The sequence below is a fragment of the Panulirus ornatus genome, chromosome 1 (genome assembly GCF_036320965.1).
Source record: "Panulirus ornatus isolate Po-2019 chromosome 1, ASM3632096v1, whole genome shotgun sequence".
NCBI classification, from domain to species: domain Eukaryota; kingdom Metazoa; phylum Arthropoda; class Malacostraca; order Decapoda; family Palinuridae; genus Panulirus; species Panulirus ornatus.
Genome location: NC_092224.1, coordinates 12478200 through 12495074, shown reverse-complemented (window position 1 = coordinate 12495074; position 16875 = coordinate 12478200). Strand labels below are relative to the sequence as shown.

Below are 16875 nucleotides of genomic sequence, written 5' to 3'. Positions count from 1 at the left end.
TAACATCCATTCTCTAGTTGTCATGTGCAATGCACCAAAACAGCTCCCTAGTCACATCCAGGACCAACAAACCTTTCTTTGGTTAGCGTTCCTGACCGTGACGCATTCACGGGTCGCCCAGGGTCAAGCGCATAGGTTCAAATCCTAGGTGCGGCAGTCTGTCCACAGTCAACCCAGCTGTTCGTCCACCCCTAGGGGTTGCTCGATACAATGGGTACCTGGTTCAGGCTATATGTATGTATTATTTATCAGTTATTTATTATACTTTGTCGCTGTCTCCTGCGTTAGCGAGGTAGCGCAGGGAAACAAACAAAAGAATGACCCAACCCACCCACATACACATTTATATACGTACACGTCCACACACGCACATATACATACCTATACATTTCAACGTATACATGTATATACATACACAGACATATACATATATACATCCCGCCACACATGAAATGACAACCCCCTCCCCCGCATGCGCGCGAGGTAACGCTAGGAAAAGACAACAAAGGCCACATTCGTTCACACTCAGTCTCTAGCTGTCATGTATAATGCACCGAAACCACAGCTCCCTTTCCACATCCAGGCCCCACAAAATTTTCCATGGTTTACTCCAGACGTTTCACATGCCCTGGTTTAAACCACTGACTGCACGTCGATCCCGGTATACCGGGATATATATATATATATATATATATATATATATATATATATATATATATATATATATATATATATATATATACTCCTATATGTCCCACGGGGAAATGAAACACGATAAGTTCCCAAGTGCACTTTCCTGTGATAATCATATCATCAGGGGAGATTATTACATGAAAGTGCGTTTGGGAACTTATCGTGTTTCATTACCCGTGGACACACACACACACACACACACACACACACACACACACACACACACTATATATATATATATATATATATATATATATATATATATATATATATATATATATTGGAAAGGATCACAATTGAGTGCGCGATCAAGTATATTCCTATGAGTCCACAGGGAAATGAAACACGATAAGTTCCCAAGTGCATTGTCGTGTAATAATCACATCATCAGGGGAGATACAAGAAAGATATATAAGTCACATGATATACAACGAAGAGACGTAGCTAGGACGCCATTTGGTAAACAAGGGAACTCGGACATTCAGTTGTTTACCAAATGGCATCCTAGCTACGTCTCTTCGTTGTATATCAACTGACTTATATTTCTCTCTTATATCTCCCCTGATGATGTGATTATTACACGAAAGTGCGCTTGGGAACTTATCGTGTTTCATTTCCCCGTGGACTCAAATATATATATATATATATATATATATATATATATATATATATATATATATATATATATATATATATATATGTAATCTAGAACCCCTTTTACAGGACTTTTGCTGCATTTAGGCTACGCAATGAAAGATGAGCTCCTCTAAGGCGAAGTGGACCTTGATTCTACTGCACTCTTTACCGTCTACTGACTCTGACAGCCTCACTGAGGGTGACTTCATAATATGTGTCTTTAAACTTCATCTGATATCTTTATGATTCAGCACTTTATTACTGTAATTTTTTTTCAGTATCCTTTGAGTGCTGCTGCTGCTGCTACTGCAGTGAGTAACCATGAGAACATCCTGAGAGTTGAGAGAGAGGTGGTATTCTTTCACGGTAGGAGAGACATGAACAGTAATGATATGAGGGGATCATCTGGTCTTCCAGGAGGCTCCAGTGGTCCAAGGTGTGAACCCTGGCCTGGGATGACCTGCGACGCCCATACGCCCGACCACACACGGGAGGTCTTGGCAGGCGCAGCTCCGCGTCCCAGGAGGTGCATCCCACTATGTTGCCGGTGGAGAGTTAGCGGTCCAACCCTGGCTGTGTCGTACTGGCTGGTCACATTACACCTGTGTAGGAGGACACACCATCGACCATCTCATACCTACTAGTGCCAGAATTTTTCTTTTTTTCCCTCGTCGGACTTGGCTTGTGAGGTACAGATGACTCGCGCTCGAATTACGATTGCTCTACTTCCAGTGTTGCAATTTGCTGTGAACAAAATATGCTCGTGTAATCTTTTATACCAACGACTTTGCATATTATGAATTGTTCTCAGTCGGAGAAGCGAAAGTGTAATCGAGCGTCTTATTCCTACCCCAGGAGACCATAGACGATAACTCCACAGAAAACGGGAGGTGGCAACTTGAAGCGCGCCTTATATAAAGGAGGCGGCGCATGTGAGCCACAGTAGATTCAACTCTCTCAACACTTAAAGCAACAAGGCGAGGGAAATTCTTTCCCCAGCAGTGCTGCAGTGATACGAACTAGACCGCCCTCTGTGTGTGTGTGTGTGTGTGGAGTGTGGTGTGTGGGCCGACGGTGGCGCTGAAGGGCTGGACTGAGAGGAGGGAGGGCACGGGGAGCTCCTGGTGCAGGCGGCACTGACAGTCCTACGACAGAGACACTGCTGACGAGATCTCAGTGTGGTGGTCAGAGGAATTGGAGTGACGTCCTCGTGAACTGCTCGTGATCTCGTGACATCTGAACGAAACTGAAAATTACAATATAGACTTTACCAACAAAAATAATAGCTGTCAATAATACCAGCGAAAAACTCCTTCATTAGAAAAGATCAAGAAACAGATGGATAAAGTGTATAAACAAGTGACTAGCAGTTAATGTAATCCTGGACTGAGAGTGCAAGATATCGAGTAACAGCAATCACCTGAACACGGCAAAGCAAAGAGAGAGCAAATGAAAATTCACCACACGTTGCACAAGTCCCACTACTGCCGGCCTGAGAAACATCCAAACAAGTAGAGGCGCGTGTGTGTGCCCAAGTTCCGGGAGCGGGACAAATAGACCTGCGGGACAGGTAAACAAGTTCAGCGACAAAATATAGACGAGAGAGAGAGAGAGAGAGAGAGAGAGAGAGAGAGAGAGAGAGAGAGAGAGAGAGAGAGAGAGAGAGAGAAGCAGAAAGAGAGTGGTGGACACTGATTGTGTGAGGTGCCTCCCTTGCTTGTCGCTGGCGGATAGAAAGTGTAAACAGACAATCTAAACAACCACAAGCAAAAACGATAATTTGGTGGACCACGGTGAAAGAAGAAACAAAGGAGGGACGAGTCAACGGTAGAGACCTATTGTGGGTTCTCCCCAGTGTAAAGCCGGCGGGCAGAAGGTTTGGGGCCGCGCTGGGGAAAGTGGAACGGGCACGCCCCCTTCCACCATGACCACTTTGCTGCTGCTCCTGACCCTGCGAGGTGAGTTTGGCTCCTTTATGGGCGTAGGTACAGGTGTGGCTGAGCCAGGCTAACCCCGCCTGACCATGATTTAGTAGTAGAAGCTTTATCAAAATACCTATTTTTTCTTATGTTTTCCTTAACCCTTGAGCACGACGGTTCGACCCTCTGAGCACGACCCTCCGACACTTAACCATCACGATGCCATACTTGGGTATGATGACCTACTCTCTGACCTGATCTTTGAGGGTCACGTCAGAGGCAAAGTGTCGCCCCGTCGTGCTCAAAGCATCATACCGTCGTGACCTGACCTTGAATTGTCAGGTTAAAGACAAGGTGACGTACCCTCGTGACCTGACCTTGAATTGTCAAGTTAAAGGTAAGGTGTCACACCGTCGTGCTCAAGGACCATACCGTCGTGCTCAAGGAGTTACCAACCTGTCACTCGAGGAATGATAGTTAACTGCTTACCCATGATTGTAGATCCTTCAGTCTTACCGTGCATCCCTCTGTCTTATCGTGCATCCTTCTGTCCTACTATGGATCTCTGTCGTACTGTGGATCCTTCTGTCTTACCGTGGATCTATCTGTCGTACTGTGGATCCTTCTGTCTTACCGTGGATCTATCTGTCGTACTGTGGATCCTTCTGTCTTACTGTGGATCTCTCAGTCGTGCTGTGAACCCTTCTGTCGTACTGTGGATCCTTCTATCTCACTGAGAATCCTTCTGTCTTTTAACAAAGATGACAACATAATAAGACCATTTAAAACGGAAGTGTTGTGATGCTACCAGCCGGACACGACCTGGCTGTAAGCTTATCGGAAGACCTGGTAATGAATCTTTGTAAGGACCTGAAGACCCGGTGATGGATCATTATAAAGAACTGAAGACGTGGTAATAGATCATTACAAGGACCTGAAGATCTGGTGATAGATCATCATAAGGACCTGGAGACCTGATGATTGATCATTACACGAACCTGAAGAGTTTGTTTAGGAACAAAACCTAATTGACGTCATCTACGTTTCGTCTTGCGTCTGTGAAGCAGGGGCTGCTCGTATGTTTACATCCTCTCTTGCTGTTTCCTTCAGTGTTTTCATTTCACGTGTCACCCTCCGTAATGTTGAATAGTCACGTGTCACCCTCCGTTATGCTGTACAATTACTTGTCACCCTCCGTTATATTGGATAATCATTTGTCACCCTCCTTTGGACAATGACGTATCACCCCATTACGTTGAAGAATAACATGTCACTCTATATTCTGTTCGACAGCCACTTGCAACTCGCATTTCTATTCCGTTTCTTAATTGTTTAGATAATAAGGGAAGAAGGAAGGATTGGGCCTGAGATGGCACAGCGGAGAAACAGAAGATGGTTACAGAGTGTACAGACACCTGATGTGCGTGGAGGGTCTGATGGATAAGGTCTTTTCAGTACTTTATGTGTATTTCGCTGGCAGACAGGTGATGATGTGTGTGCATGGTGAGGCTGTCAGGTGGTTTAGAATATTAATCCACGAGCCACTTGCCATATTCAGCCACGTGCTACTTGCCATATGTAGTAGCCACATGCCACTTGCCATATAAAGCCACATGCCATTGCCATTTTACTGAATATTCAAGTATCACTCGCCACTGTTGAACATCCACCTGTGCTCCATATGATGAACATCTTCCTCATTCTTGCATTCCCCTCATGTCCCTGCCCGGCCTGCTCCACCCTCCTCACCCCAGACTGACCTGCCAGCCCTCCCTACCCCAGACTGGTCTGCTCCACTCTCTTCATCCCAGACTGGTGTGCTACCCCTCCTCACCCCAGACTGGTCTGATACCCCTCCTCACTGGCCTGCTACTCCTCCTCACCCCAGACTGGCCTGCCACCCCTCTTCACCCCAGACTGGTCTGCTACCCCTCCTCACTGGCCTGCTACTCCTCCTCACCCCAGACTGGTCTGCTACCCCTCTTCACCCCAGACTGGTCTGCTACCCCTCCTCACCCCAGACTGGTCTGCTCCACCCTACTCACCCCAGATTGGTCTGCTAACCCTCTTCACCCCAGACTGGTCTGCTACCCCTCCTCACCCCAGGCTGGTCTGCTCCATCCTCCTCACCTCAGACTGGTCTCCTATCCCTCCTCACCCCAGACTGGCTTGCTACCCCTCCTCACCCCAGACTGGCCTGCTACCCCTCCTCACCCCAGATGGTCTGCTCGACCCTCCTCACCCCAAACTGGTCAGCTACCCCTCCTTACCCTAGACTGGTCTGCTACCCCTCCTCACCCCAGAATGGTCTGCTACCCTTCCTCACCCCGGACTGATGTGCTACCCCTCCTCACCCCAGACTGTTCTGCTATCCCTCCTCACCCCAGGCTAGTCTGCTAACCCTCCTCACCCCAGAATGGTCTGCTACCCTTCCTCACCCCGGACTGATGTGCTACCCCTCCTCACCCCAGACTGGTCTGCTATCCCTCCTCACCCCAGACTACTCTGCTAACCCTCCTCACCCCAAGCTAGTCTGCTAACCCTCCTCACCCCAGACTGGCCTGCTAACTCTCCCCCATGCAAGACTGGCCTACTCTTCCTCCCCATCCCAGACTGGCCTGCTTCCTCTCCCCACCCACTCTCCCTCCCAGAACCTGTCCCTTGTGTTACCTCCTACACCACAGGTCTGCCTCCCTTCCACAGCTGTGTCCCCTGCCTTGCTGAGCCGCTGGTCTAGCCCCTCCCTCCCACCGGCCTTGCCCTCTCCCGTCATTGGCCTAGTTCCTCCTTCTCACTGGTCTAGTTCCTCCTTCTCACTGGCCTGATTCCTCCCTCTTATTGGCATGTTTCTTCCCGCTCCCTGACATGACAACCTCTCCCACTGGCTTGGTTTCTCTCTCCCTCTGACCTTCCCGTTCCCTCCCTCTGGCCTTCCCCTTCCCTCTCACTGGCCTTCCCCTTGCCATCCACCGGACTGGCAACCCACTCTCTCACTCACCTGGTTACTCCCCCCTGGTGGACTGGTCCCTCCATCTCGTTGCACTGCTTCCCCCCACCCCCTCTCACTGGACATTTTCCTCACTCCCTTTGGTCTGGTATCTCCCTCTCATTGGATTGGTTCCTCCCTCCCATTGGACTGGTTCATCTCTCTCGCTGAATTTTTTCTCCCTCCCTCCAGTCTGGATTCTCCCTCAACTGGACTGGTTACTCCCTCACACTGGTCTAGCCCCCGCCCCCTCCTTCAACGACACTGGCCTGTCCCCTCCTTTCCAATGCTGTAACCCCTCTCTCCCTCCACACACCTCCCTCCCTCCGTACATACACCTCCCTCCCTCCACATGACCTCCCTCCTCCACTGCTTCACATGTTCTCTTTCTCTCCTTCCGCATGGTCTTCCTCCCTCCAATGTTCTTCCTCCATATGACTTTTCTCCCTCCCTCACCCTATCTTCCCTCCAGTTTTTTCTTCACATAACCTCCCTCCCTCACCCTGTCCTCCCTACCTCCCTTTCTTCACAAACCTCCCTCCTTCTCCCTATCCTCCCTCCATCTCTTTCTTCATATCACCTCCCTCTCTCACCCTGTCCTCCCTGCCTCCTTATCTTCACATAACATCACTCCATCACCCTCTCCATCCTCCCTCCCTTTCTTTACACAACCTCCCTTTCTTCACATAACTTCACCTCTCTCATCCAGTCCTCCCTGCTTCCCTTTCTTCACATAATTTTCTTCCTTCACTCTATCCTCCCCCCTCTCCCCCTCACATGACCTCATTCCCTCACCCTCTCCTCCCCCCCCCTCCCTTTCTTCACACAACTTCCCTCCCTCATCATCTCCTCCCTCTCTCTCTTTCTTAACACAACCTCGCTTCCTTCTTATGGCCTCCGTTCCTCACTCTGTCCTCCCTCCTCCCTTCCTTCACATAACCTCCTTGACCTCATCCTGTCCTCCCTCCTCCCTTCCTTCACATAACCTCCTTGACCTCATCCTGTCCTCCCTCCTCCCTTCCTTCACATAACCTCCTTGACCTCATCCTGTCCTCCCTCCTCCCTGCCTCCACATAACCTCCCTCCCTCTCCCTGTCCTCCCTCCTCCCTGCCTCCACATGACCTCCCTCCCTCTCCCTGTCCTCCCTCCTTCACCTTCCTGGGTTGTCCCAGCGCCTGTAGCGGATATCTGGCGGGAGGAATGAGAAGCATTCTCTGTGTGACCGGGAGCTGCCTGCTGGGTCCTTACTGCCCACACCCACAGGTCTTGTGTCCCGGGGTCTGATGACAGAGGCTTCTCCTCCTGTCATTATCCCTCACTCTCCTCATACTTTATACCTTAATGAGGACGCCTTACAATGGTGCGAGCCACCATGATCACCATACCTGTAGGAGCCATCGTGATCACTATATCTATCAGAGTCACCATGGCCACCATACCTGTAGGAGCCACCATGATCACCATACCGGTAGAAGCCACCAAGGTCATCACATTTATAGGAGCCACCATGGCCACCATATCTGTATGAGCCACCATGGTCATCACATCTGTACAAGTTATCATGATCGCCACACCTGTAGAAGCCACCATAGTCACCACACCTGTAGGAGCCATCATGATCACCACACTTGTAAGATTCATCATGATCACCACACTTGTAAGATTCATCATGATCACTATACCTGTAGAAGCCACCATGGTCACCATATCTGTGAGCCACCATGGTCACCACACCTGTAGGAGCCACCATGGTCACCATACCTGCAGAAGCCACCATGGTCAGCACAGCCGCTGTGTATGAGAAATAAATGCCAGCCACAGTCAGCTGGGAGAGTGGAATGGCTATCTGCTGCAAGAGAGTTGTCTCATGATACTGGCCACTGAGAAAGGCTTCCTGCTCACGTCCCAGGCATGCCACTGTGGACACTGGTGTTTTCCAGTGTGGTTGGCAACGTGTTAACGTAATAGGTTTGATAATGATATAAGTAACTCATTTTAACATTGGTATCGTTAACAGGTGGTGGGCTCCCGGGGTTGCTGGGACGTGTGGGGGAGAGACGAGTGGCTGGGGCTGACCTGACGGGCGGCCAGGTTATCACGGGTCATAACCAGTGTTATCTTGCCTCCTCTCCCTCTCGCCCTCATGCCTGACCCATTTGCTCCTCTCAGCGCCACAAAAACTTGCACACCAGCTCAGACCACATTCTAAAGGTTACCCTTTTTTTTCTCTCTGTGGTAATCTAGGCGTGCCTGGCATTCTTCTAATTGGTTCATTTGCATAAGAGACAGGACGCGAGAGTTTGTGTAATGGCGACATTTTACTGGGTCATTACTGTCATTTTACCGGTCATTACTGATTCGTCCCGGGCTCACTTCTGAGACATTTTCAAACAATAAAGTCGAAGTCTGGTCTCTCATGGAGTGTGAGAGCGTACCTTGGGTTCAAGAACTTGAAAGCAATATTCAAAGGTTTTTGAAGGAGGTCCTTTACTGGAGCGTTGCTTGTCGAAGACCTGGTGACGCTTCTTTGCTACGGGAGAAAACAGGAGGTAGCCTGACGGAGAGACGCATGGAGGCAGAGTGACGGTATTCGAGGGAGACACTAACATCAAAAGTCAGGGAGAAAACCTCTCTCTTAGATCCCATACCATTGACTCACACGACCACATACAGAGGTACGAGTTGAGTCTTACGTCAGATATGTACATACACGTTCAATGACAACCATACACCAGCTCGTAGGGTGACAACCATAGACCAGCCAGCAGGGTGACATCCATACACCAGCCAGCAGGATGACAACCGTAGACCAACCAGCAGGGTGACAACCATAGACCAGCCAGCAGGGTGACAACCATAGACCAGCCAGCAGGGTGACAACCATAGACCAGCCAGCAGGGTGACAACCATACACCAGCCAGCAGGGTGACAACCATAGACCAGCCAGCAGGGTGACAACCATACACCAGCCAGCAGGGTGACAACCATAGACCAGCCAGCAGGGTGACAACTATACACCAGCCAGCAGGATGACAACCACACACTAACCAGCAGGGTGACAACCATACACCAGCCAGCAGAGTGACAACCACGCACCAGCCAGCAGGGTGACAACCACACACCAGCCAGCAGGATGACAACCACACACTAACCAGCAGGGTGACAACCACACACCAGCCAGCAGAGTGACAACCACACACCAGCCAGCAGGGTGACAACCACACACCAGCCAGCAGGGTGACAACCAAATGCGACACAAGAAAATAACTGACGGTTGTATAACTTCCTAGAAACCAGAGGAGACAAAAAAGAAAATATCTTGGCAGGTTGACAACAGAATTTAAATCAGAATTCCCACCGTCGTAAGTCTGATTTTCTTTCAAGAACGACAATGTTGTCATCAGGGAGATATTTCCTTGGACATTCCCGTCAACCTGGACACTCCCACAGGAAATGATAAGTATATTACGTAGATGTATGGCATGGCAAACTGAAAACAAATACATTATATGAGACGGATAAATACTGAAACGCTGGAAGTAGAAACTATATATATATATATATATATATATATATATATATATATATATATATATATATATATATATATATATATACTGGTTCGCCATTTCCAGCGTGAGAGACGTAGCCTCAAGAACAGATGAATGAGCCATATAGAAAAACTTTGCTTAGCTCCTTCCTGTGTTCTTTCTTTTGGGCAGTGATGCAGGTGGGTAGGATTTCCAGCTCCTTTGCTCCCTCCCCTCTTAGTCGTTTTTTACGACACATAGGAAACACGTGAGCAGTATTCTTGCTCCTCTTTCCCATATATATATATATATATATATATATATACAGTCTGTATCTCCGTCAGTTGACGAGAGAGAGTACAACCTCGCTAAAGAACTTCTTGCTACAAAAGGGGTCTATCCTGTCCCTGCTACTGAGTGTAGCGCAGCCTTGAAGCTGCAGAATCCCCTGGATAATAGCACCTGTGATTGTATGATGATAAATGAAAAGCCGCCTCCGGCGAGGCTGTATCATCGTCAGAGTTCAGAAGTACAATTTCGTCGAGTAACTTCTCATTACAAGGGAATCCATCATTTTCCTGCTCCTGATTGGAGAGCAGCCTTGAGGCTACAGTGCCCTACAAATGGGGTCCTTTGGTTGCATGATTCAAGTGAATTCCAGTTAGGTAGTAGACTGTAGAGAGCAGCCGCCCTCCAAAGTATACTACTGTCCTAACGTTGTAGAACTGAAGTGGTGCCCAGGACCATCTTAAAACCTCCGTGCTAGGATAACTCGTCACAGTTTGTGTCTTATTAAAACAAAGCTACCGGGCGAGTCTTGCCCTCTCTCCCTATACATATCATACACTTACCCTACTTCATTTGATATTTCCTCTCATCGCTTTAGTTCTCTTCTCTTCTCTTTTTTCACTATAAACCTTTAGATGTAAACATGGTGAAGTCCAACAGTTTTATGGCCTCTGGTCCCCGGCATCCTTGAGTGCTATGAATATCCGGTTTCCAGCTGCCCGCTACCAACGAGAGAGAGGGATCAGGCAATAGCTGTACCGACCCCTCTCTCATGACCATTGCCTCTAACACCCATTTCGCAAAACGCTTTTGGTCTTTCTAGTAACCTCACCTCGGTTGAGCACCATCTCACTATAACCTCCCCTCATATCTTCCCTCTCTCTCTGAGACTCAGCTGTCTACTGATGCGCACGTTAATAACCCCCTTCACATCAAGTATAATTTTCACTCACGATAAATGTTGATAGAAATTGTCTGCGCATATCACTTTACACTCCAGCTTGTTCCACGACTTGAAGACCATTAACATCACCTGCCTTAAGAAAATGTCTTCTGTCTACCACTATTTTCCTTTGTTTCACCTGTTGTTCTCCGAACTTTACACACTTCGCATTTCTTTTCGGCTATCAGAATTCCTGTCATGATGCTGTAACATCATCTCATCCTAAAGCTGAGGTCCTCTACTTCGGAGACTTCAGTTTACACCACAAGTACACCACAAGGAGAGGTTCAGCTCCTCCTACACAGATGGCAGGGATGCTGAGGCGCTCACGTTATCCGTTCTTAGTTATATGAGGAGAATTATCATGCATCCTACCCATATTCCTGACGTCACAACCACGCTTGTGCCACTCTAGATTCTTGTTTTCTTCTTACCTCTCATTTTTTGCGCTGTAACCACACAATCTTACCATCGTTTGGCTCATCTGGCTATACTCTTGTGAATGTATCTTCCTTATACGCACTTGCTTCTCCAGCTGCTTCTTCGATACGCAGATAATGGCATTGTGATACTACTGACTGAACTAACTTGCAAAAACTCTTGTTTACTTTTTCTTGGGTAGATTACTGCCTCTTCTGAGCTGACAACAGAGAAAGAAAGCATATATCACCACCTGCTAAATAACTTTTTTCCCAAGCTGTCTCTATAATGCTATTCATATTTCTCTGTGTGTGTGTGTGTGTGTGTGTGTGTGTGTGTGTGTGTGTGTGTGTGTGACCAGGCGTCACCTGCAAGAGCTTCCACCGCGTGATAAAAAAGTCACCTTTAACGAGGCTGTATCACAGGGAGTATAATCTTGTCAAAGATCATCTCACTCTATCAAAGGAATGGACCTATATAATCAGTAGCAGGAAGCCACTAACCTCAATACCTAGAGGCATGGAGGAGCTGTGAAACTATAACCACAACCTTTCTGGTTATCAAAAGGCTGGCGGCTCTCTATCCCTGGTTATAGAAGTTGGCTGCTCCCTGCCACTGATCGTAGAGGTTAGTGGTTTTTGCCACTGGTTATATAGAGGCTAGCAGCTCTCTGCCACTAGTTGAAGAGGTTGGCGAATCCCTGCCACTGGCTAACAGAGAGGTTGGTAGCTACATGACATTCAATCTATTCTTCAAGAAATAAATGATTTATGCCTAAATTTTCTATCATTCTTCTGTGATATTTCACGCGATTCCTTCAAAACTGTAATGCATTTACGCCATATTACTTATTCGTTTGTTATGTGGGAATGAAAGAGGAGAAGTACAGTACATGAATAGTCGTGCTCGTAGTCATGATTCTTGACTCGAAAGAAAAAAATAATCTTACACTTGAATATGTCATCCTGCTGATCTTAGTGACCTGATGTTGATCTTGATGACAGCAACTTTATCCTGCTGACTTGAATGACCCTCCTGACCTGGCGCTAGTCCCACTGACCTCAGGTGAGTCGAGAGTGGCTCTTGTGATCTCAGGCTGATCCTGTGGGTCTAAAGCTGTTCCTCCCTTCCTGAAGTTATACTCCCTGACCCTGACGCTGATCCTGCTAATCTCTGGATGATCTTCAGATGAAAGGCCGCTCAGATCATCACTACACGTGGGTAAAGGGATCGAGGTATTACGCAAATATTACTCAGTAGAGACCACAACACCTGGTGGCGAGTAATGCCTCGGTAAGATAGCCAGAGGTGGGCCGAGGCCAGCAGTGGGGGTTCCCCTGCTCCCGTCACTGGTCTGAGATTAATGGCCTGACCACACGTGCAGCACCGACCACACAACACTGCACTATCCTGGTCACTGCACTATCCTGGTCACTGCACCATCCTGGTCACTACATCATCCTGGTCACTACATCATCCTGGTCACAGCACCATCCTGGTCACTGCACCATCCTGGTCACTGCACCATCCTGGTCACTACACTATCCTGGTCACTGCATCATCCTGGTCACTACACCACCCTGATCACTGAACCATCCTGGTCACTGCATCATCCTAGTCACTACATCATCCTGATCACTGCACCCACTCTGATCACTGCACCATCCTGATCACTGTATCATCCTAATCACTGCATTATCCTCATCTCTACACCAACTCTGATCACTGTACCCACTCTGATCACTACATCATCCTGATCACAGCACCCACTCTGCTCCCTGCATCCACTCAGTTCACTGAACAATCCTGATCACAGCATAATCACTACACCATTATGATCACTGCACCACCTTGGTCACTGCATCATTCTGATACTGGCACCACTCTGATCACTACACCGTCCTAATCGCTGCACCACCCTGATCACTGCACTACTCTGATCTCTGCATTATCCTAATCACTGCCCCACCGTGCTCACTGCACCTCTTTGATCACTGCGCCATTCTGACCACCACAGCGCCCCCATCAATGCACCACTCAGCAAGACACTGCATTAACCTGGTCCCGCTGGACAGTGCCTTCAGTGATGCGTGTCAAGCACCACTTCCATCGTCCATCTGCTAAATCAGAGGCTGGCTGTCACCCTCCACCGACAGCACTTGAAGTAGTTGTAGGAGTTAACAACTCGATGGAGTTTTCGAGGTCTTACAACTTCAAGAGAGGCCTCCAAGAAGGCTCAGATGCAGTTAGAAAAAAAAATCTTTTCTACGTGTCACTGCATTATTCTGATCACTCCAACATAATCACTGCACCACTCTGATCAACACAACATAATCACTGCACCACTCTGATCAACACAACATAATCACTGCACCACTCTGATCAACACAACATGATCACTGCACCACTCTGATCAACACAACATAATCACTGCACCACTCTGATCAACACAACATAATCACTGCACCACTCTGGATCAACACATGATCACTGCACCACTCTGATCAACACAACATAATCACTGCACCACTCTGATCAACACAACATAATCACTGAACCACTCTGGATCAACACAACATGATCACTGCACCACTCTGGATCAACACAACATAATCACTGCACCACTCTGGATCAACACAACATGATCACTGCACCACTCTGGATCAACACAACATGATCACTGCACCACTCTGGATCAACACAATCACTGCACCACTCTGGATCAACACAACATAATCACTGTACCACTCTGATCACTACACCAATCTCGTCACTGCACCGCTCCGATCACAGCTGCATTCTAATCACTGTTCCGTCCTGATCACCATACATCACACCGGCCACTGCACTATTCTGCTCACACCATCCTCATCACCGTACTGTTCTGATTACTGCCCGTCCATGATCATCCATTACTCGGACTTGCTCCATAAATCTAACATTCATACATTATCTTCTCCGTAAAGAGAGAGAGAGAGAGAGAGAGAGAGAGAGAGAGAGAGAGAGAGAGAGAGAGAGAGAGAGAGAGAGAGAGAGAGAGAGAGAGAGAGACTCCTGGTGGTGGGAGTGGAGTAAGGACCGTGTCAGTGTTGTCAGCGCCCGTGTCAACCATAGTGTTATCATGACCCCCCGCGCCATATTGGGTTCTCGACGGTTACCTACATGGTGCTACTCCCTTGGGCCATACTGAACATGGCCCAGTCCCTTCTTCCTTGGGCCATGCTGGACATGGCCCCGTCCCTTCTTCCTTGGGCCATGCTGGACATGGCCCCGCTCCTACCTCCCCGGCGTCTACACAAATTCATTTTGCAGTTATCAAGGTCAGCCACTTTCCTTTTGCCATCCTAAGGTGTACAACAAAAACACTACTGAAAATAGAAACGCACTTACACAGGCACAAACACAGTTAAACATGGTAGGCGTACTCGTTCATGTATGCACACACACACACACACACACACACACACACACACACACACACACACACACACACACACACATATGCATATAAGCATACATATCCTAAGAGATTTACTGAAGGAGCTGAGAATGTCATGGAGATGAAGAGCCAATGAGACATAAATTCTTCGTTCACAAAGGAACATTTCCCGTAGCATCGTCACTGAGTACACGAGAATCTGAGGGGCTGATGTGCCATCATTATTAGCTCTTGTCTTCACACATAGCAGTATGGAAAATGGAAATATCACGTATGACACATTAGCTAGAAAACGCGATCATGATATGCGTGAGCTGTATCATGTGATGAATAATATCATCAAGGATTAGAAAAGATTCCAAATTCAGAAAGGGGATGTAATCGTAGAACCGACACAAAACTGAGAAATAATTTCCATAGAAACAAGAACTAGGAGACGAATCTTTGGTGAAAGAGTCGGGGCAGAAGTACCTTGAGCTGCAAATACACGGGGCAGATTAAAGCAGACAGGAACACGAGACAAAAAAAGATGTTAAAGAATGAAAGAACTTTAAGGATATGATATGAATGAGATATGAACGGCAGTACAGCCTGCAGGTCCAATGAGAGATAAGAGACCATCGATATGTTCACAATGGAAGAGAAGAGTAAGGAATGAGTTGATCACAAACTTTAAATTTTCGAACCAGTTTGATGATGTCAACAGCGTACAGTTCCCCGAAAGATGGTAAGAGAGTACACCCAGAGGCCGGCCATACACAATGAAATTAAACAGGAATGTTGCAAAGCAGTAGCATCATAGTATGAGAGTTGTGGATGAATAGAATGAGCCAAGTGCTGAAGTAGTTACTGCCTCTTCATTAACGTCACTATCTTCTCTCTGTTCTGTTTGAAAACACCACCATTCCTCCCTGCAATAACATGAACATGTTGGGCATAACCATATCCTCCAGTCTGTCCTGGTAACCCTAAATAATCAACATCTTAAACGATGCTTTGCAAAAGCTGGAGGTTGTTGATACTGAGATCATTTTTCTCGTGAGCCGTTGTTTCATATCCATGTGGATTCTTCTTATCTCAGTATGGTGTAGCGCTCGTATGTCTGGGTCGGTTTTTACTCCACATTTCGATTAACCGGAGTAGAATAAATAGGCTTCCGTCTCATTGTTTTTGTAGACATGATATCAATCTAATCATTTTTCTACGTCGAGATTCTGCTGTTCTCTCCTTGTTCTGCACGTGATATTTCGACCACTGCTCTTTTGAATTGGTAATTATGCACACTCCTGGAAAGAATAACTTATAAGGAAGCAAACCCAGTCATAATTACAGAGAGAGAGAGAGAGAGAGAGAGAGAGAGAGAGAGAGAGAGAGAGAGAGAGAGAGAGAGAGAGAGAGAGAGAGAGATCCCGCTCACCTCAGGTGAAAGCCAGCCGCTCCGTACAGCCAGATGGTCAATGGCACGTGAAGATGCACACTGACGGACGATGACCAGCCTGCTGATGACTGCAGAGGGACGGGTCATCCAGGCCCCCAGGACTAGTCACCCGGACCCCAGAACGGGTCGCCCGGGGCCCCTGGACGTGTGACATGAGCCCCTAGGATGGGTAACATAGGCACTTAAGATGGTTACCTAGGCTTCCAGGACGGGTCAGTGGGGCTTCCATCCCATTGTTTCCCAACGTGTGGACCCATGAAGAGCATAGAAGATCCACGCTGAGATATAACACAATCCCTCCCTCCCTCCGCCATGGAGAGAGAGAGAGAGAGAGAGAGAGAGAGAGAGAGAGAGAGAGAGAGAGAGAGAGAGAGAGAGAGAGAGAGAAGACTCCTTGCTTCTCAGCTGCATGAGTGCCACGCTGTCTCACTCACCGCTCATGAGTGACCGTAATGTTACACTTTCTCCTACGTTCCCTCCACCTCTGACTGACATAAACTGAGCTGATGATATACTGCATGTGACTGTAGCTTTGCTCGCAAAATTAGGCAAAAAATGGTGGACAGAACGAATAATCGCGAC

At 47.7% G+C, this 16875-nt stretch overlaps 2 protein-coding genes across 2 annotated transcripts in view; one reads left to right on the top strand and one right to left on the bottom strand.

Annotated features, from left to right (window-relative positions):
- The window catches only part of fab1 (fab1 kinase), a 1098541-nt gene that overhangs the window by 808650 nt on the left and 273016 nt on the right, over window positions 1–16875 (bottom strand). The gene's annotated exons all lie outside the window — the stretch shown is intronic.
- Window positions 2294–16875, top strand: part of LOC139756308 (uncharacterized) — a 185485-nt gene continuing 170903 nt past the window's right edge. The window contains exon 1 of the mRNA XM_071675735.1: window positions 2294–3287. Coding sequence (XP_071531836.1) covers window positions 3254–3287 — 34 coding nt within the window. The 5' untranslated portion in view covers window positions 2294–3253. The remainder of the gene's footprint in view (window positions 3288–16875) is intronic.